This window comes from Schistocerca gregaria, chromosome 2, assembly GCF_023897955.1.
Source record: "Schistocerca gregaria isolate iqSchGreg1 chromosome 2, iqSchGreg1.2, whole genome shotgun sequence".
NCBI lineage: Eukaryota > Metazoa > Arthropoda > Insecta > Orthoptera > Acrididae > Schistocerca > Schistocerca gregaria.
In genome coordinates, this window is record NC_064921.1 from 377,998,659 (window position 1) to 378,020,713 (window position 22,055).

Here is a 22,055-nt window from a genome sequence, read left to right on the forward strand (position 1 = left end):
CGCTGTATTCGTCACAGTCTGCTCAGTAAGTGCATTGCTTCACATTGTAAGTATCTCGCTTAGTTTCCAAGCTACTGTTATCGGAATGAGAGATACAAAATGGCTGCATTGTGTCGCCGCAGGAAGACAGTAACCTTATTTTGGCATCGGATGAACAAAGAACAGCCTATTAGCTCACCTATTTTTCATTGTGATGTTTAGTTTTGGGAAAAGTGGGCCAGATTCAGACCTAAGGACCTAAGACTTGAAGAGCATGGCATTTCTTAGTGGTAGCGTGAGCTGGCATGCCTCTCTCTCTCTCTCTCTCTCACTCTCTCTCTCTCTCTGTTTTCTCTCTCTCACTCACTCACTCATTTTTGCGACGTGGACCGCTTGATGCATGGCTAGATAGATGGCCTAATTTCGCCGAAACGGATAACTGAAATAAGAATACAAGCCATGTACATGCTTTGCTCATACATGGTGAGTAAGAAAGGACGCCCTTTTACAGTCAGCAATTGCGACTGCGGGTGTCGGTGGTACCCTAGCAGCGTTGAAAGGGAATGGAAAATTCAGTTACGATGGAGAAGTAGAGTGTACAAGACCGTGTCCTTGTCGTAGAACTTTACATTGAAACGAAGTCAACACTAGCGCCACAACGAACTTCCCGCAGATTAAACCATCCCTGTCCAATTGCACGATATCAACAGGACGGTGCAATACACATACCGGTCGCTTCTCAACGGACGAACTTCGTGAACCGTTTGCTGGACGTCTCACCCCAGATTTGGTGATTTGGCCTGGCTAGCGTGTTCACCCGATCTTACGACTCCCTATTTATTCCTCTGGGTGTTCCTCAGAGTGTTCGAAACTCACCCTCCAAACCTCCAGGCGCTGGAGGCGAACATCTGTGGGGAAGTCACCGCTAATCCAGTTACAGTACCGTGTGAAAACTATGTAGCACCTTAATAGCTCGTCTTCGTGAGCACTCCGACATAGACGGTGCTCATCTGAGTGGTGTGAGGTTGAAGAAGTGAGCGCTATATACCGCATGAAATTCCAAAGTCTCACTAACACGCTTGCACTTGTAAAACACGAAGACCTGTGTTATTAAAGTATTATACGTAGAAAATACTGATAAGGAGAAGGGACAGGATGATAGGACATCTGCTAAGACATGAAGGAATGACTTCCATGGTACTAGAGGGAGCTGTAGAGGGCAAAAACTGTAGAGGAAGACAGAGATTGGAATACGTCAAGCAAATAATTGAGGACGTAGGTTGCAAGTGCTACTCTGAGATGGTTAGCACAGGGGAGGAATTCGTGGCGGGCCGCATCAAACCAGTCAGTAGATTGACGGCCCAAAAAAGTTGAAAACGGGTGTTCTTTCTGAGTCCTCCTGTACAATGACTTGAAAGATGGTACAATTTTCCTGGTGATATTTGCAATCATTTTCGATATTAAAGACTAAACATCAAATTTTTCAAGAAAGCGAGAAAGACAATTACGAAAAAGTTTCAACTTATCATCCGAGTATAGATGATGTTCCGAATGGCACTCCTGGATCTAAATTAGTCGTCAACCAATCGGAAGTGACTCTTGGCCAGGAAGGTTGTCGACCTCAACTGTGGCGCACAGTCAGAAGATCAAGAAGCTGGTGTGTGCCAAACATCATTTAACTGCCATAAAACCTGTCTAAATCTCAACTGGTTCGCCTCTTAGGATATTAATGGAGAAGTTGAACATTCATAGAGTAGCAGTACAAAGGAGTATCAACTGTACGTTTGCAAGGTAATCCTTGAACAAGCTTTCGAAGGCGAAACATTAGGATAAAAAAGGAGTCCAGTTTTGGTTTTACGGCTGTGACGTCAACACCAAAATAAAGTTATCACAGCGGCTGGCGAACGACTTCTACTCCCAGAAAGATACAAAAGTCTCGGTTGACTGTAAATGTGATCGAGTTTCTTTATGTCAGTGGCACTGTTCCTTTCGAGATTTTTCGCCGTAGGATCTTACAACCCACCACCATTACTGAGTAATGATTTTGAAAATTTCCCGAGTGGAAATTCGCGGAAAGAACCGCAGTTGTAATAAGATGTGCCATGGTTCAGCATGGGCACAGGCCTGTCCATTCCATTATGTCAGTTTGCAAGTTGTGTCCAAAATTCAGATAATTGTCGCCCTCTAGCAATTCTGCTCGTCAGACGTCGCTCCATGGTACTTTACCTGCTTCGAAAACTAAAATCAGTACTGAAAGGATGACTGAGAATTCGTCATGGGCACTGAATATATTTCCACAAGAAAAAGAAAACAATATTACAGAAGACGTTTTTCGCGACAGCACGGCGAAGTGGAATCATGACAGGGACAAGGAGGGAAACATTTTAAAAGATACAAGGACTAAACATCATTACGCTATTAAAAATCATATTTTAAAATGTTTGAAAAGACTTATTGATGATGTATGCTTGGTATAATTATAGCAAACCCTCCTGTCCTGCATTTTATTGCTCATCTAAGTAGCTCCACAAAATACCTTGCAACTAACACCCAAACTTTCAGAAGTCAGACACTAAAAGCGGTACCAAATGTTGCATGTTGTTAGAGTATCTAACAAAACTCCGATGTAGTTAGTACTAAGTGCTGTCGTCCAGCAGAAAAGGTGTAAACGTTCAATTTAAAGTAACAACAGACCACAGGAAAAGCATACTTTACGTAGTATCTATGGCTTCTGTGAGCAAGTTTGTTGAGCGTTCGATCGTCCTACCAAGGGTCTTGGGTTCATATCCCAATGATTACAAATTCTTTTACTGTATTATGGGTGAAAGTGTTGAATGGGACTATTAATACTTCTGTACTTTTATTTCTTCTACTGTTCCGATTGTTTATGTGTATTCTGTGAAACTACAAAAGCAGTAGCTACTTCAGCACGAGTGGTGACTGCTCTGTCGCACATGTCCGGCAGAACATCACACCTATCCATACAAATGTACTCTATAGGTTTGCTACTTTCAACTAAAAAAGTGAAAGCATACTGCCAAACAAACATTGCTACAAACTCTGAAAAGTTCTTTTACATGTCAGGAATATTTTCTCACATATAACAGTTTCACACATAAACAATTAAAACAAATCGTTATCGGTGGTATTTGAAAGCGGGACCCACGGAACAACGATCTTACACACTACTAACTCACCCACGTGAGATCTGCAATACTATAACTCACAGATATGCCTTAACTGCGCTCCGTAGTTCTGCTGTTACTTTTAATTACCGTTTACGAACGTTCTACTGAACTACACCTCATAGCACAAACTAAATCGGTGTTTTACTTTATATTCCCCCCCATGAACCATGAACCTTGCCGTTGGTGGGGAGGCTTGCGTGCCTCAGCGATACAGATGGCCGTACCGTAGGTGCAACCACCACGAAGGGGTATCTGTTGAGAGGCCAGACAAACGTGTGGTTCCTAAAGAGGGGCAGCAGCCTTTTCAGTAGTTGCAAGGGAAACAGTCTGGATGATTGACTGATCTGGCCTTGTAAGAATAACCAAAGCGGCCTTGCTGTGTTGGTACTGCGAACGGCTGAAAGCAAGGGGAAACTACGGCCGTAATTTTTCCCGAGGGCATGCAGCTTTACTGTATGATTAAATGATGATGGCGTCCTCTTGGGTAAAATATTCCGGAGGCAAAATAGTCCCGCATTCGGATCTCCGGGCGGGGACTACTCAAGAATATGTCGTTATCAGGAGAAAAAAAAAACTGGCGTTCTACGGATCGGAGCGTGGAATGTGAGATCCCTTAATCGGGCAGATAGGTTAGAAAATTTAAAAAGGGAAATGGATAAATCAAATGGCTCTGAGCACTATGGGACTTAGGTCACAAGTCCCCTAGAACTTAGAACTACTTAAACCTAACTAACCTAAGGACAGCACACACACCCATGCCCGAGGCAGGATTTGAACCTGCGACCGTAGCAGCCCCGCAGTTCCGGACTGCAGCCCCAGAACCGCACGGCCACCGCGGCCGGCGGAAATGGATAGGTTAAGGTTAGATATAGTGGGAATTAGTGAAGTTCGGTAGCAGGAGGAATAAGACTTCTGGTCAGGTGACTACAGGGTTATAAACACAAAATCAAATAGGGGTAATGCAGGAGTAGGTTTAATAATGAATAGGAAAATAGGAATGCGGGTAAGCTACTACAAACAGCATAGTGAACGCATTATTGTGGCCAAGATAGATACGAAGCCCACACCTACTACAGTAGTACAAGTTTATATGCCAACTAGCTCTGCAGATGACGAAGAAATTGAAGAAATGTATGATGAAATAAAAGAAATTATTCAGATAGTGAAGGGAGACCAAAATTTAATAGTCATGGGTGACTGGAATTCGAGTGTAGGAAAAGAGAGAGAAGGAAACGTAGTAGGTGACTATGGGTTGGGGCTAAGAAATGAAAGAGGAAGTCGCCTGGTAGAATTTTGCACAGAGCACAACTTAATCATAGGTAACACTTGGTTCAAGAATCATAAAAGAAGGCTGTATACATGGAAGGTTTCAGATAGATTATATAATGGTAAGACAGAGATTTAGGAACCAGGTTTTAAATTGTAAGTCGTTTCCAGGGGCAGATGTGGACTCTGACCACAATCTATTGGTTATGACCTGTGGTTAAAACTGAAGAAACTGCAAAAAGGTGCGAATTTAAGGAGGCGGGACCTGGATAAACTGAAAGAACCAGAGGTTGTACAGAGTTTCAGGGAGAGCATAAGGGAACAATTGACAGGAATGGGGGAAAGAAATACAGTAGAAGAAGAATGGGTAGCTTTGAGGGATGAAGTAGTGAAGGCAGCAGAGGATCAGGTTGGTAAAAAGACGAGGGCTAGTAGAAATCCTTGGGTAACAGAAGAAATATTGAATTTAATTGATGAAAGGAAAAATATACAAATGCAGTAAATGAAGCAGGCAAAAAGGAATACAAACGTCTCAAAAATGAGATCGACAGGAAGTGCAAAATGGCTAAGCAGGGATGGCTAGAGGACAAATTTAAGGATGTAGAGGCTTATCTCACTAGGGGTAAGATAGATACTGCGTACAGGAAAATTAAAGAGACCTTTGGAGAAAAGAGAACCACTTGCGTGAATATCAAGAGATCAGGTGGAAACCCAGTTCTAAGCAAAGAAGGGAAAGCAGGAAGGTGGAAGGAGTATATAGAGGGTCTATACAAGGGCGATGAAATTGAGGACAATATTATGGAAATGGAAGAGGAAGTAGATGAAGATGAAATGGGAGATACGATACTGCGTGAAGAGTTTGACAGAGCACTGAAAGACCAGGGTCGAAACAAGGCCCCCGGAGTAGACAACATTCCATTGGAATTACTGACGGCCTTGGGACAGCCAGTCCTGACAAAACTCTACCATCTGGTGTGCAAGATGTATTAAACGGGCGAAATACCCTCAGACTTCAAGAAGAATATAATTCCACTTTTCAAGCACAATTAACAATTAATATGAGTACATTTCCTGTTTACAATTGTTTAAGCACCCAGAGAGCCTTCAGACTTGCGAAAGATTTGAGAAGGTAGTTCTCAGAGCGACAGATTCCTTATTTCAATATCCAGTCAACTTTTATATTTTGGTTTTACTCACCATGCCGATATCCATCAGAATCCAGCTGATCAGTGGTATCAAGTTATCAGAGTTGACGATGATTCCGTTCTCCTCCTCTGCCTGGGGACAAGAAACAAAAGAGACACATTAACATCCGGTAATTTACCCGCTTATCACGAACTGAAAATCTGCGTTGAATGATTCTAGTAGAAAATTAAAGAGACGGGTCCAGGATAAGTTAAAAGAAATAGAGGTTGTTGATATTTTCAAACAGAGCATTTGGCACCGATTCACTGAAAGAAGGAAAGAAATAGAGTAGAGTACTGTACACCTGTCCGAGATGTCTAAATGAGATGGTGTACCATTGGCAGCCATGTAACACGGCGTAAGAACGGTGGTCATAAAATAATCCTAACCGAGAGGGAACCGAGACCACTGTCACGCTCCAAGGGGCCGAGTGGCTCACGATTACAATAATCAGATGGCTGTACGCATTCTCGAGCAGAGTGTGAGCAAGTGACTCGTGGCAGCAAAGCACAACGCAGGTAAAGCTATGCAACACTGTACGAGCACGGAACAGGACTCTTAGCCACTATTGTCCGGTGTTAGGTCGTGATGCAATGGCTGAACTCACGGATCGTAATTCAGAGTTGCTTTATGATGTGGAAATTGAGATTCTAATATTGCGTAACTTGCAAACAGAGTAATTCAAAACGGAAAAAGAAGATACATGAACAATAGGAGAAGTCACTGTGGATTCTCTTTGACGTCTGACTTATGATAATCTGTTCAGCAAGTACTTCCGTTTAGATCGGAGTGACTTACACGAGCCAGCCGCTGTGGCCGAGCGGTTCTAGGCGCTTCAGTCTGGAACCGTGCTGCTGCGACGGTCGCAGGTACGAATCCTGCCTCGGGCGTGGATGTGTGTGATGTCCTTAGGTTAGTTAGGTTTAAGTAGTTTAAATCTAGGTGACATTAACTCAGATGTTAAGTCCCATAGTGCTTAGAGCCCTTTGAACCATTGTTACTTACACGAGATTCAGCATCCTGTGCAGAAATATTTTTGAAGGTTTTATGAGACATCTTCAGAAAGTAAGCTACAAGTGTTGTCCCGCGCAGAGGCCATCGCACAACAATAACGGCATATTGTCAGGAGAGTGTGTGATCCCAGTTACCGGAAGACGCAGTTCTGCTGCGGTACACATAACAGGGGCATCAAAACGTGCGATTGAAATTTTCTGGCAATGGGAAACATACTGCAAAGTTAATAACGTGCCATAATAAGGCGTTGCTTTCTGAAGTCCGCTCGTAATACCGAAAGTGGAAGAGAAGAAATCTGGCTATGTGTTTGAGGTAAGTTTTATTTACACTTCTTACAAAAAAACTGTAGTTTTAGTTATTCTCTTATATCATTCATTAGAAAAATAGAATTAAGTACTCAGTTTTAGCAAATGTAATTGGGAAAATTGTGAAGAACGTTTATGCGTTGAGCGCGACGTTCAGCAGTTGAAGTAGAAGGCACGGCCATGAGGTTATTAAGAAGCGTGCAGAGTGAATCGCATTTCTCTGTAGAGTAAAAAGGAATCGTAGTTTACATCTGTCAGGACAACCACACGTCGCACCCAGTATTTTGTGTTGACTGTTTTCACTCTGTTTAACACAAGAATCTTCTGAAACGGTGGAATTTACAGGTCAAATAGGGTGAATGATGACATCGGAAATGTGCTTAGCCGACTGTTTCGAACAGCAGATTTCACATTTTCAGACGAATCTCTTGTTAAAGTGAGCGCAATCAGTCAATATAGTGCAATGAGGTGAAAAAGGTCATGGCATACCTCCTAAAATCGTGTCGGACCCCCTTCCGTCCGTATTAGCGCAGCAGCTTAATATGGTATAAACGCAGAAGGGCGTTGGAGCTCCCCTGCAAAAATACTGAGCCCTTTTGCCTCTATATCCGTCCATAATGGCTTAAGCGTTGCCCCTGTAGGATTCTGAGCACGAACTTACCTGCCGATTATATCTCATTAATTTTCGATTGGTTCCTATCGGGTGATATGGGTGGTAATATAATTCGTTTGGACTGTCCACAATGTTCTTCAAACTTGCTGCGAATAATTTTGGCCCAGTGACATCGTGCATTGTCATCCATAAAAAAATCCATCGTTTTTTGGAAACAAGTACTTGAATGGCTGTAATTGAAATCCAAGTAGTCGAACATAACCATTTCCAGTTAATGATCGGTTCAGTTGGACCAGAAGACCCAATTCATTCCATTTAAACACAGTCCGTAGAATTATGGAGCCACCACCAACTAGCACAGTGCCTCGTTGACAACTTGGGTCCATGGGTTTGTGGGGTCTGCGTCACAGTATCACCCTACCATCAACTCTTACCGAATGAAATCACGACTCATCTGACCAGGCCACTGTTTTCCAATCATTTACAATCCAACCGACATAGTCAAAAGCCCAGGAGAGGCACTGCAGCGATGTAAAGGCACTCGCGTCAGTCGTCTGCTACCGTGGCCCATTAACGCTAAATTTCGCTTCATCGTCTTAACGGACACGTTGGTCGTACGTCCCATGTTGATTTCTGCGGTTATTGCACGCAGTGTTGCTTGTCTGTTAGCACAGAAAAGTCAACGCAAACGCTGGTGCTCTCGGTCGTTAAATGAAGGCCCTCGGTCCGTAGTGAGAGGTAATGCCTGAAACGTGGTATTCTCGACACACTCTTGACACTTTGGATCTCAGAATATTAAATTTCCTAACGATTTCCGAAATGGAATGTCTCATGCGTCTAGCTCTTAATTAGCATTCGGGTTTCAAAGTCTGTTAGTTGCCGTAGTGTGGTCACAATCACGACTGAAAACTTTTCACACGAATCACCTGAGTACAAATGACAACTGCGTCTGTGGACTACTATACTACCATACTACCATCACCTGTATGTCCGCCCCTGGTATCTGAGTGGTCAGCGCGACGGAATGTCATACCTTGCGGCCCGGGTTCGATTCCCGGCTGGGTCGGAGATTTTCTCCGCTCAGGGACTGAGTGTTGTGTTGTCCTTATCCTCATCATTTCATTCCCATCGACACGCAGGTCACCGAAGTGGCGTCAAATCGAAAGACTTGCACCAGGTGAACGGTCAACCCGACGGGAGGCCCTAGCCACACGGCATTTCCGTCACCTGTATATGTGCACGAGGCCATCGCATGGCTGTCGTCACCTCATAGTATATTGAATGCGACTTGTAGCTGTCCTTAAAAAATATACAACAGTCGCTGTTTCCCTTGCACGCAATGCCTGCTCTCGCTAAAAGATGACTTGTAGCGTTGTGAGGCCCGGATTTCTCGGATTCCGGGAGGGATTCAGTTTTCCGAAAATACGCGAGGCGCGCGCAGTAGACTGTTTCCAACACCACAGGCGCAGACGCAACAATGGCGCACTATGCGCTGTTCTGCACTCTGCCTCAACTCGCTACTTTGTTTAGGAAGAACCTTTTGAGTGACAAAATCCACGCACTACTTAGCCTGGATAGACAGAAAGGACAGGTAGAGAGAAAGGAGGGGGCAGAGTAGTACTCACCATCTTGGTGGCGTCCTCGGCGGCGGTGGCGAGGAAGTGCAGCTTGTCGCAGGGCAGGCGCGCCGACTGCATCCTGAGCAGCGTGGCGCGCACGCGCTCCGTGGCGGCGGGCGACATGTGCGGCGCGCCCAGCCAGGCCGGCGACACGCCGACGCTCCGGTGCCGGCGCACCATGAGCGCCATGTCGCGCACGCAGCTCTCCCTCCACAGGCCCAGCATGGCGCGGTGGTACAGCTCCTTGAACACCGGCTCGTACAGCAGCTTCTGCACGCACCGCTCCAGCGCGTCCTCCTCCTCCTCGCTGCCGCCCGTGCCCAGCTGCGCAACAAAAGCGAGCGTTACGGCGAGTTGCACGTTGCGTACATGAAGTCGACAGTATGCTAACACCCAAACCTCCAGATGTCACACTCTCATCGCTACCAAACACTGTGTCGTTAGAGTATCAACCAAAACACCAATTTAGTTCCTGCTGTGTCCTGTCGTCCAGTAGAAGATTCCTAAACGGTAAATAAAAGTAACATCTGAACTACGGAGCATAAGAAAACTGCGTCTGTGAGTCTAAATGTCAAGATCCCCAGGTAGATGCTATTTTCCTTGACTTCCGGAAGGCGTTCGATACAGTTCCGCACTGTCGCCTGATAAACAAAGTAAGAGCCTACGGAATATCAGACCAGCCGTGTGGCTGGATTGAAGAGTTTTTAGCAAACAGAACACAATGGAGAGACATCTACAGACGTTAAGTAACCTTTGGCGTGCCACAGGAGAGTATTATGGGACCATTGCTTTTCACAATATATATAAATGACCTAGTAGATAGTGTCGGAAGTACCATGTGGCTTTTCGTGGATGATGCTGTAGCAAACAGAGAAGTTGCAGCATTAGAAAATTGCAGCGAAATGCAGGAAGATCTGCAGCGGATACGCACTTGGTGCACGGAGTGGCAACTGGCCCTTAACATAGACAAATGTAATGTCTTGCTAATACATAGAAAGAAGGATCCTTTATTGTATGATTATATGATAGCGGAACAAACACTGGTAGCAGTTACTTCTGTAAAATATCTGGGAGTATGGGTGCGGGAAGATTTGAAGTGGAATGCTCACATAAAATTAATTTTTGGTAAGGCGGGTACCAGGTTGAGATTAATTGGCAGTGTTCTAAGAAAATGTAGTCCATCAACAAAGGAGGTGGCTTACAAAACACTCGTTCGACCTATACTTGAGTGTTGCTCATCAGTGTGGGATCCGTACCAGATCGGGTTGATTTAGGAGATAGAGAAGATGCAAAGAAGAGCGGCGCGTTTCGCCACAGGGTTATTTGGTAAGCGTGATAGCGTTACGGAGATGTTTAACAAACTCAAGTGGCAAACTTTGCAAGAGAGGCGCTCTGCATCGCGGTGTAGCTTGCTCGCCAGGTTTCGAGAGAGTGTGTTTCTGGATGAGTTACCGAATATATTGCCTCCCCCTATTTATACCTTCCGAGGAGATCACGAATGTAAAATTAGAGAGATTAGAGCGCGCACGGAGGCTTTCAGACAGTCCGAGGTAACGACAGCGGCACAAGTGCCCTCCGCCATACACCGTTGGGTGGCTTGCGTAGATGCGTCAGATCGCCATGCGAAAGGTCTCGAATCCGAAACCCACTGATGGCTTCTTTTAACAGATTACGCGAGAAAGTGTTGCACGTGAGAACATTTTACTGCCATGTAAAATGACGTTTCGGAGTTTGTAGCAATGTTGTTGTGGTAGTTGCTTCCGCTTCGTTAGTAGCAAAGCTACGGTGTCCATAGGTAAATAGGTATGGTTTTATCTATACATCTACTCTATAGGTTTGCTACTTTCGACTAACGAAGCGAAAGAAGACTACCAGAAGAACGTTGATACGAACTCTGGATCTCATTATGTTCGTTACATTTGTTCGTGGCGAATTTCCGATGAGAACTTTGGGGTCTGTGCTACTCTGAGATGAAGACTCTGGTACAACAGAGGCAGTCGTATCGACGGCATGAAACCAGCCAGAAAAATAATAATAATAATAATAATAATAATAATAATAATAATACGAGGGCTATTTGGAAAGTAAAGTCCCATTGGGCGTGAAATGAAAACATCAGTGTGAGTCCGATAACGCTTTGGACAGCAGTGTTTTCTTCTGCATGACAGTTCTAAGATGCACTCTGCGGGAGCAATGAAGATGGCAGCGTTTACGATGGAAGCTTTTTGACCAACCACAATACAGCCCGTAATTGGTTCCCTTTGAGTATAATCTCTCCTCACATGTACCGCTGGATATGAAGACAACTTTTTGGTACAGATAACGAACTGCAGACCAGCGTGGAGAATTGGTGGAAATCTTTTCACATTGGTTTCCATTTCGCGACCGGTCGGATCTCACTTTCCGAATAGCTCTTATAATAATAATAATAATAATACACAAATGGCTGAAGCACTGACCTTGCGGGCGAGGTACTTCCTGGTGGCGGTCATCTGGTCGCGCGTGTCGTCGAAGGCTGCCTTCCAGTCGCCATCGGGCTGGAGCAGCGGCCTGCGCCGAATGGCTGCCACGAACGCGTGCACCTCCTTGGCCAGCTGACTGCGGCGGTTTCCGGCCAGACGCATCACCCGCCTCTCCACCTCCTGCGCGCTGAAGCAGCGCCGCTTCCCGCCCCACCCTGAAACACGCCGGCCCGCGCCTCTTACAGGTACCGGTCTACGCATCCACACGACATTCATAAGGCATACCAATAGGGGAAAGAACAAACACCAAGAACGCAGTATACTTTGTGGCTGTGGCTCCAGTAGCTGCCCACACCACCGCAGAAAAACGCTATAGCTCGGTTCCAAGTCTCTCCAGCACGTACCATATGTATTCCATTGATTAGCAACTGGCGTTACGTGGAACAGACTCATCTTCGAAATTATCCATATTTTCAAGATTATTTTCCTTGTACTGGCGAAATATCTTCTGATACTACATGAGCTGAAAAGTGCGCTGCATAGGGTCACAAGCAGCCGTTGAAGGCAGTCACCAACAACCAATTTCCGGAAAAAGATTCATTGAATCTAATGTACAATATTTCGCGCACATTCCGCTACACACTGAAAATTCATTCTAGAAAAAAATCTTCTAATCTGTAGCTAATGCATTTCTCCGCTTATCCTTTCTTCCGGGGTGCTAATCCATCGAGGTGTGCAGGAGAACTTCTGTGCAGTTTGGAAGGTGGTAGAGTACGGACTGTTGTTGGGGACTGGGAGGGGTGGGGTGTACTGTTGTGCCTAGGTAGCTCAGATGGTCGAGTATTTGTTCGTGAAAGATGTAGGTTCAGATTTCGAATTTTGGTCTACCACACAGTTTCAGACTGCCAGGGAGTTTCAGTGCGAATAAACTTTTTCATAGGATCATCCAAAAGGAGGTATCTGTTTCTTCTCTTCTACTGATCCATGTTCTCAAATGAGGAACTTCTTACTGCAATGTGACCATGATAGTACCACTGATTATACTTCTCACTTTCTCTCATACCATTCAGTATATACGTATTTCTAGTGTGTAATACACTGTATCTCGTCAGTCACATTGAATAAATATTGAGACTCTGTTTTTCTTTGGCAACGTTTTGTGGTCAACGCTGCCATAGCTACAGTGAACGGTAGTAACACCTGAACTTCAGCATTCAAGACAGGCGGTTAACTGAAAGACGAGAAACAAGGAATATCTGCAAATATTCGAAAAGGAATAGACTTTTCTTATCGGCCCGGAGTAAATACTCGTAAGCGCAACTCGCTTTCCAGTCTGGTTCGATTCCCGGCCGGGTCAAAGATTTTCTCCTCTCGGGGACTGGGTGTCGTATTGTCCTTACGGTCGTATCCTAATAATTGACTTTACACATATGAGATGGCTTCATGGGATCTGCCAGAAAGACAATAAAAGAAAAGGAGCCTCACCTTTCCCCAAACTGAGGAATCGGTAACTAGTACTGTTCCTAAATAAACATACATAGGCCTCTTGGAGCCTCTTCCTAAACTCAGAGAAAGTAAAACTAGTAAGTTAGTGGTGAACAAATCAGTCATTAAACTAATAAAATTAAATGCCGGTGTTGTTACCATAGATGATAACTATGGACAAAGATATGCAACACTGCGTACGCATACACAGAATTTTAAGAGCTAGGCAAAGAATGAAATCTCTCTCTCTCTCTCTCACTGTGTGTGTGTGTGTGTGTGTGTGTGTGTGTGTCATTCGAGTATATTCCGAACAAGCTGTTAGGAAACTGAAAGTCAACTTAAATTCAGATGTGTCAGGACCACTGCTCTTGACTAATAAGAACGTTAATAATAAATGATTCGAAAATAAACTACAAAACACGAGACTAGATGTGTACATGTAAGTAAAATATTCATCTAACGTTTTCAGTAAGAACACATAAAGGTGAAAGAGTCGCTGCGTGGAGACCTCACATATCATCAGAAGGTCTTTGTGAGATATTCAGCACATATGGCAACAAGCCAAGAATAGCATTCGCCATCTGTCTACTCCAGCAGCTATATTAGCAACTGCGGTTGTGCCGAGAGCTTACTAATCGCACTGAGAACGGTAAGGACGAGTTGGTCACACTCGTGCTTAGTCACCACCGGGAACAAAGGCGCGGCAGTTATCTCTGGCCGACTATCAGTAGATGAGCCCCGCATACCCCAGGCGGTCCATTACAAGCCGATTGCTCCTCGCCACCACAATGTCACTGTGTGAAACGCAAGCAAGCTGCGCCGCGTGTCGTCGGACCGTTGACCCACGCTGACTCAAGCTGGCGCTATGTCTATCTCACGCCCTGATGCACGACGCTGAGCTCTCACAGTGAATTCATGCAGGCAGATAAGGGTTTACACTTTCACAGCTCGAATTACTGATGCGTAACTTACATTTATGCAACCTGCTGCACAGAGCTGTCATGTGGGCTGCGTAGCCTTCAGGCTCTTCCCATGAATTACTGCAGGAACAAGGACTAGGTTAGTCGCCGTTTAAAATGTTCCTTACGATTGCAGCCCGATAGTTTAGAAAAAAATGTTTTCCTACCATAATGACCTTGAATAACCGCAATTTCTGCCGTCTAAACAGAACTTAAATTTTTTTCCAGTTTTTTTCGTTTTTCAGTTACGCGTTTGATATTTCTTTGAATGCTACGGAATCATATAATTTCCGATGTAAGAGCCCTGTGTGTACTGAAGAAGAGTTAGGCATTTTATATACCAAAATTTATCATAAACTAGTCTGTCAAATGGGCGGGTAAAACTCAACAAATGGGCTCAAAGAATTACGCAAAACAATGACAGAAACTCATTTACAAGCATACTGTGTACATTGTATAATTTCAGAGCACTTATGATGTCAATTAAAAATAAAAAGCATTGGGTGTAAATACCCATCGTAAATTTATCTAGCAGTTTGAAAGTTATTAGAAAATGATACCGTAGAGAAAATATATTTACCTCGCATTGTGATTGTGATTGTGATCGTTGCCCACTGATCTGCTGTGCGAAGATTGAGAAACCGGTTTCGGAGACAGTTGCGTTTTGTTCATGAAATTTATTCATAGCCTGGGGTTTAGAGCACCAAAACCTGTTTTCACTCACAAGCGCGCGCACACACACACACACACACACACACACACACACACACACACACACACACAAATTACCCTCACGGATATGGCCACATCTGTGCCAGCTCAACGCGTTTCCACTGCGTCTGCTGCTAGCTTTTCTTTATTGACATCAAGGCCAAAAAGTTTATTCAAAATAAATAAATTAGTTTTAACCTACGATTGCAGCCTAAAACACGGTCTGGAAGGTTCAGGAACGACCCGTTTGTATCTTGAACTGAAATTCTAAGGAAAGTGGTATAGGTGTAGTGGTAGGGAGGTACGGAACTGAATTTGAACCTAATTATTTCTGTCATAGACTTTACTCAAAATGATATATTACCTATCACTATAAAGTTCTTTTGCACCTAAGAGACTATCACTTAGTTAAGACACGAATACGCTCTCAATGCATCACACTGTTACAACAAGAAAGAGTAACTTAAAAAACATCGCAATTAAAATCGAAGAGTTATTTAAAGACCTTGTAGAGGCTATGTGAAATTACGTTTACAGCTGTGAAATGTAAATAGAGCTTTGTTGACCTTTAGTCAAGAAATACATCTTATGGCCCGTCTCGGCTTCAAATCAGGAAACATGAGGTCCATATAATACTTTGAGTACGGAAACTTCTTTATTCCCTGGATGAAAGTGAACTCTTCTGTCAGGCGGTATTTTGCTGGACGTCCTCTGTAGTTGGTGCCACCATTGATTCCCGTATTCTGCTGTATTTTCATGTAACCTTCCCTTCGATTACTTCGGGACCTAGAGTTGACATCTGGATTCCGAGCTTGCCGTACACTATTAGTAACTGCTGGATGCCGCATAAACAGTTCCTTAGAGACTCTGTTTTGTAAAATATCATTATTAGAAGTACCCTTGTTCCCTTACGGAATAGTAATTAAGAGTAACGTAACATCTAGTAGCTACAAAGTGTGCAGATTAACTCGCAAGGGCCGGCCGGTGTGGCCGTGCGGTTCTAGGCGCTTCAGTCTGGAACCGCGTGGCCGCTACGGTCGCAGGTTCGATACCTGCCTCGGGCATGAATGTGTGTGACGTCCTTAGTTTAGTTAGGTTTAAGTAGTTCTAAGTTCTAGGTGACTGATGACCACAGATGTTAAGTCCCATAGTGCTCAGAGCTATTTGAACTCGCAAGGGGAAAACTTGTGTTTCAGTTTGACGGCATGTACTAATTTGCGTACAGAAGCAACAGACTGGAACATGAGAAGTAGTTTCGAATTATGTGGTAGTGTGCACGGCTTGTGGAGCCGTGATGTGGAAGATGTCAATTGGACAACACGGCATAGACGTGCATGTTTTGATATGATAAATCAACAATACTGACATCAAGAAAAGAGTATAGTATTTCTTATGTAAACAGAAATGCCTCAGTCGCACTTTGTTTTCATTTTATTTATAGATATTTTTCCGCGATTAGTGAATCAACAGTGATGCCAAATCCAGCTCGGTAGCTTGGCTATATACAAGTTGATCACAAGTAAAGTTTTATTACTCGAGTCAGCGTAGACAATACTATTTATCGTATGGATAATAGGAACGATGTTACGATTGTCTGCTGCAGGGTTTGTTTTGTTAGTAGTGTTACTACCACGACTTGCCGTTGGCGGGCACTGGTAGGGCTCAAACAGAAGGATCAGTGTGCGCTGCAGCCAACACGTGGTAAGCAGAGCTTTCCTCGTAACAACGTTTTGTCAGAACTATGGTAATATTGCTGCTGCTCATCGCGAGTGTCGATGCCCTTTTACCGTGCCGGGATTGAAGAACGCGGTTCACAAGTTCGCATTAACTGACGATTTGGGAATTGCTTCTGGGAGTGGCCGACCGCCAACTCCGCCACAAATTGCTGCAGAAGTTGCTGTTGCCACGACTAAGAATTCTGGACGCAATGTGCGATCTTCAGCCAGTGTACGAATCGTGAAATGACAGCTGAACATTCCGTGGTCTGTCGTTCGAAAAGTGCTGCTAACAGTTGTGAAATGGTATCTCTAGCACTGTTGCAAGCTGTACTGGACGCGGATGGTCTTCACATTGAGCAATGTTCGTGAACGCAATCGTAAACATGGTACGCAATTAACGAATGCTACTCTCTCATTAAAAAGTTTCTTTCAACGGTTTGTGCGTTATTCCTCTTTCGCATGACCTTATACGAGTGTCGTGTTCCAAAAACGAAATGCATAGAGACAGAAGTAATGACTCTTTCTGCAGGACCTGACCATCATTTTGCAGGACAATGCTGAAGCACGTACAGTGCAAGCTGTTGCTGATTTGTTTGACTGATGGGGCTGCTACGTGCAATACGACGTACTGAACTCCCGTGACTTAAGCCGTCGTGACTTCAACTAGATTTCTAAACTGAAGGGAACACTTCACACCATTCGCTTCAGAACTGCTACAAATTCGTCGGGCAATAGACAGCGCCACTCGAACTGTCACCACAACTGGCACTGCTAAGAGTATCCTACGACCCACATCGCTGGCAACGGGTTATGCACAACGCCGGTGAATACTTTGAAGGTTAATAAAACTTTGAAACACACATCTATTTTGTACGAGCTGTAAATAAATAGTTGCCACTATTATATTTCCAATCCTCGTAATTGTTTCCAATAAATTTCATTTTCCTACGATCTCACTCGTTCATGGGGGCCCCTGTCCAGTAGCGTAAGTTCAGTTATAACCAGCCTGTATACGAATGAGGGAGCAGGGGTGAAACTAAACGTAAAGAGATTAATATAAAGAAAAGAATGAAAACGACATAGTAATTGTGGAGCTTCTGTGACCAAATTAGATAGTTTAAGAGTTAAGAACCTGAAAACAGAATTTCGTTTCGAAAATTATGGAGAAGATTACGAAGAACAACAGTAGCCAATGGAGCTTCTGGCCCATAGCAACTGATCAGTTTGAAGGACGGGGCAGCTACTGGAGCAGACAGAAGTCTAAAGCGGACAAGAAGGGTAGCGCAGAAGAGGACAGAGGCGGGACGTACTAGCGCGGTGGAGCTCAGAAGATGGCGCCCCCGACGGAGCTGGCGGCGCTGACAAAGCTGCGAGCGTCCCAGTCGTCTTCGTCCCAGGAGTCGGCGGCGGAAGGCGCCTCGCCCCAGACAGACGGGCACGGAGACGCCCACGACGACTCGAGAGCCGCCTTCGCCGACGCCACCTCCGCATGCTCCGGCAGCTCCACGGAGCAGCGCAGGGGGCCCGACGGGGCTCGACGCCCGGACACGTCGGCGGGGAACGCGCCGAACCGCCATCCTGCGGCACCGACCGACGCGCTTGCACCCGCCGCTTCTGCCCTCGCTACCACCACCACCACCACCACCACCACCACCACCACCACAAGCTACCGCCTCCACTTAACCCACAAGACACCACAAAAGCGCTCAGACCACGTGCTCTGACTACCAAGCAGCAAGCTAAACAACATGGCTGTAAGAGTAAACCGAATTAGTTTGTTTTTCAGGAAAACCGGCCAAAGTTACTCCTTCCAGTTTCTTTGCCGAAACCGAGCGTTGTGTCATCCAGTACCCGCCCATCTTACCCCCTCACACGCACCTACCACATCTCCCATCTCAATTCACGTCTTCACGTCCATCTACTCACGCCCATATTCGTCAATTGGAACTTAAACACGATACTGAATATGAAACTGCTCACGATATATTGAAAAGGACCATAAAAAGAAGAACAGCTACGAAAAGGAAGGCGTAAAACTGGGAGGTGTGGAGAATGATGAACTTGCAGTGACGGACCTGCATTATGGACAGAACGAATCATCACTTCCGTCATCATCATGATCGTCATCAACGATGTATCTTCTTAAGTCACTGCTCCTCTCACCGCCTTCGCCACACTACCACACGCCCCCATTTTCATTCACTGCTCACACTCATCTTCGTCAGTTCCAATTTAAACACGTATCTGCATACGAAACTGCTCGCGATATACCGAGAAATACTAGAGAAAGAAGAAGGCATCAGCTAACTGACATCAAGATTAATTAATCAAAAACAGCTACAAAAAGAATAGAGGAAAACCGGGAAAAGTGGAAAATGAAGAACTTGCATTGACGGATCTGCGTTATGAGCAGAACACGTCATGACCATCATGAACGAAGTATTTTCTGGAGGTAGTGTCCGGAAAATTCTATTTGAAAAAGAAAGAGACGATAGCCGAGGAGTTTCATTATGCCTGTATGTTAAATGGCTAGCTTACTTTGAACTACATGCTTCAGGTCCATGTAAAAGGCCATACTGTATAGTTAGGGCGAGAGAACGGCTGGCGCTATTAAGCTAGTGTGGGTGTTTATGTTGAGGAGGATATGACAATGCCGTAGAAACTAAACATCGAACAAATAACGTCATCCTGCAGCTCCTTAGCAGTCCTGTCTTTTTTATTTTAATCTTTCAATGGACGCTCTGTATTCATAAAGCCAATTTCACTTTCGACAAATTTTCATTACATACTCATTCAAAGTGAAACTGTCCAACACGGTTGATTTGAAAACGACATGCCTTCATGCTGTCGCAAATTGTGTATCCCTGTGTTCCTCCAACCGGAGAAACACCTTTTACTTCTGGAGACAAGGTACTGGCAGAAGTAAAAGCTGTGAGGACGGGGCGTGAATCGTGCATTGGCAGCTCAGTTGGTAGAGCACTTGACCGCGAAAGGCAAAGGTCCGTGTTCGAGTCTCGGTCCGGCACACAGTTTTGATCTGCAAGTAAGTTTCAAAAATACTATCCTTCGATCTTTTGCACACAGCAGAATAGGAGAAAGTAACACATGATACCGTGTCGAGAACGGAAGGAGAAAATATCGACTCTTCTACAACAGCTGTCTTCTTGAAGTATAAACGATATTAATGTTCCAGAATAATTTCATGTATAGCCTTTCGAAAGATCATTTGAGTTCGGCAGTGGTATGCCTAGCTTTCTGACTGACAAACTGGTGATGAAAAGCAGAGGCCAAATTTCTGAAAATCGTCGTTTCATTGTTAAGGAACTATCGCAAACTACCACCTCTTCCCAGCAATGAAGACATGGATCGCTGCACAGCGCTTTGATACTGACGCCAAGCTGCACGCCGGTATAAAGCAAGGGTTGCACTGGGAGGCGGCAGATTTCTACAGAGAAGGTATTCAAAAACTTGTGTCACGTACGATAATTGCCTCAGTTCGAAGGCGATTATGTAGAAAAGCAGCTTCAGAGTGTACCTTTAAAATGTGTACAACAAAATCTCGTTAGTCTATAGCGTTAAGTTTTTATTATAAAACGTCTGTTACTTTTTGAGTAGCCCTCGTTCTCAGACAATGTTGTTCGGATGCATTTAGTACAGCTTCCAGGTAGAGAGTTGTCTGTCTACTGGCATCTCATCCTGTAGCCCAGCAACAGAAAATGTGTTTTCAGACGTGTACCCATCTCATTCCTTGACGTAGATATACAGAAGGCAGCAAGTATCTATCACAATTTCCGACAGATCTTGTTGAGAATTTAACGAAATATCCTATTTTCTCCTAGGTGAGCAGAGCTTCCTGAGCGTTTACGCTCTGTAGCAGATCCATCAGTATCAGCTAAGGCTCTGCTTGCGAACCATAGAGCAGCGCTACAAAGTGGCCCCTTGTTAAGCCGGCCGAAAAGCTACGCGATTGCTCCTCCCGAGTGGCTTTGCCTGATGGGAACATCTACCAGCGGTGACGGCTCTGGTTTGGATGGGAGATGGCAGCTGGCGCCTGCGGGCAGTCTACCCGCAGTACGGGGTACTTGCTGCACGACCAGCGCGGCTGCGGAGTTCAGGGACAGCTGCAGCCGCCGGCAGCTGGCAGCTAGCTGCGGCGCGTGGCTCAGCTGCTGCTGGGACTGCCCGCCGCCAAGGCCAACAACCAACGCTTTGCGCAGGCCGGCTCTCCCAGCACCGTGACGTACCTCGCCAGCCGCTGTCTGGCAACACACACACAATGATGAGCCAAAACATTACGACCGCCTGCTTCAAAGCGTGTTGGTCCATCTCTGGTACGCAATACCGCAGTCATCCTGCGTGCCATGGATTCTACATGTACTTGGTAGGTTCCCAGAGGTTTGTGCTACCAGATGCGTACACACAGTTCCCGTATTTTACGGGCGGGTGGTTTGTGAGCGCGGAGCTGGCACCCGATAGCGCCCAAGTTGTGTTTTACCGAATTCAGATAAGCCGAATTTAATGGTCAAGACGTCGCGTGAATTCACTGTCCGGCTCCTCAAAACACTGCAGCACCGTTATGACCATGTGACACAAACTGTTGTCCGGTTGGAGGTTGAGGAAGACTCAAGCATAATAGAATACATCCAGAGTGAGATTTTCACTTTGCAGCGGAGTGTGCGCTGATATGAAACTTTCCTGGCAGATTAAAACGGTGTGCCGGACCGAGACTCGAACTCGGGACCAATGCCTTTCCCGGGCAAGTGCTCTACCATCTGTGCTACCCAAGCACGACTCACGCCCCGTCCTCACAGCTTTACCTCTGCCAGTACCTCGTCTCCTACCTTCCAAACTTTGCAGAAGCTCTCCTGCGGTAGAGCACTTTCCCGTGAAAGGCAAAGGTGTCGAGTTCGAGTCTCGGTCCGGCACACAGTTTTAATCTGCCAGGAAAGTTTCATATCAGCGCACACTCCACTGCAGAGTGAAAATTTCATTCTTGAAACATCCCTTAGGCTGTGGCTAAGCCATGTCTCCGCAATATTCTTACTTTCAGGAGTGCTATTTTTGCAAGGTTCGCAGAAGAGCTTCTGCAAAGTTTGGAAGGTAGGAGCCGAGGTACTGGCAGAAGCAAAGCTACGAGGACGGGGCGTGAGTCGTGCTTGGGTAGCAAAGATGGTAGAACACTTGCCCGCGAAAGGCATAGGTCCCGAGTTCGATTCTCGGTCCGGCACACAGTTTCAATCTGCCAGGAAAGTTTCATAATGGGATACAGGTGGTCCCTAATAGTCCACAGCTGCCACGGTGCCTTCGATTACTACGCAGGTCCCATGGACGTCCAGGTGAATCCACCACCCCCATAACATAATTCTGCTCCTACAGGCCTGTGTCCGTGGCACGGTGAATTCTTCGAACAGCTGCTCAAAATGACTGAGCACTATGGGACTTAACTGCTATGGTCATCAGTCCCCTAGAACTCAGAACTACGTAAACCTAACTAACCTAAGTACATCACACACATCCATGCCCGAGGCAGGATTCGAACCTGCGATCGTAG

General features: G+C 45.3%; 1 protein-coding gene across 2 annotated transcripts in view; it reads right to left on the reverse strand.

Annotated features, from left to right (window-relative positions):
* LOC126320451 (uncharacterized) overlaps window positions 1-22,055 on the reverse strand; it is a 30,408-nt gene that overhangs the window by 2,603 nt on the left and 5,750 nt on the right. The window contains exons 2-5 of one of the 2 annotated variants that reach the window (XM_049993948.1): window positions 17,815-18,082; window positions 11,629-11,846; window positions 9,176-9,493; window positions 5,631-5,711 (exon numbers count right to left, since the gene is read on the reverse strand). In XM_049993948.1, coding sequence (XP_049849905.1) covers window positions 5,631-5,711; window positions 9,176-9,493; window positions 11,629-11,846; window positions 17,815-18,082 — 885 coding nt within the window. The remainder of the gene's footprint in view (window positions 1-5,630; window positions 5,712-9,175; window positions 9,494-11,628; window positions 11,847-17,814; window positions 18,083-22,055) is intronic. The other variant, XM_049993956.1, reaches the window with a different exon arrangement.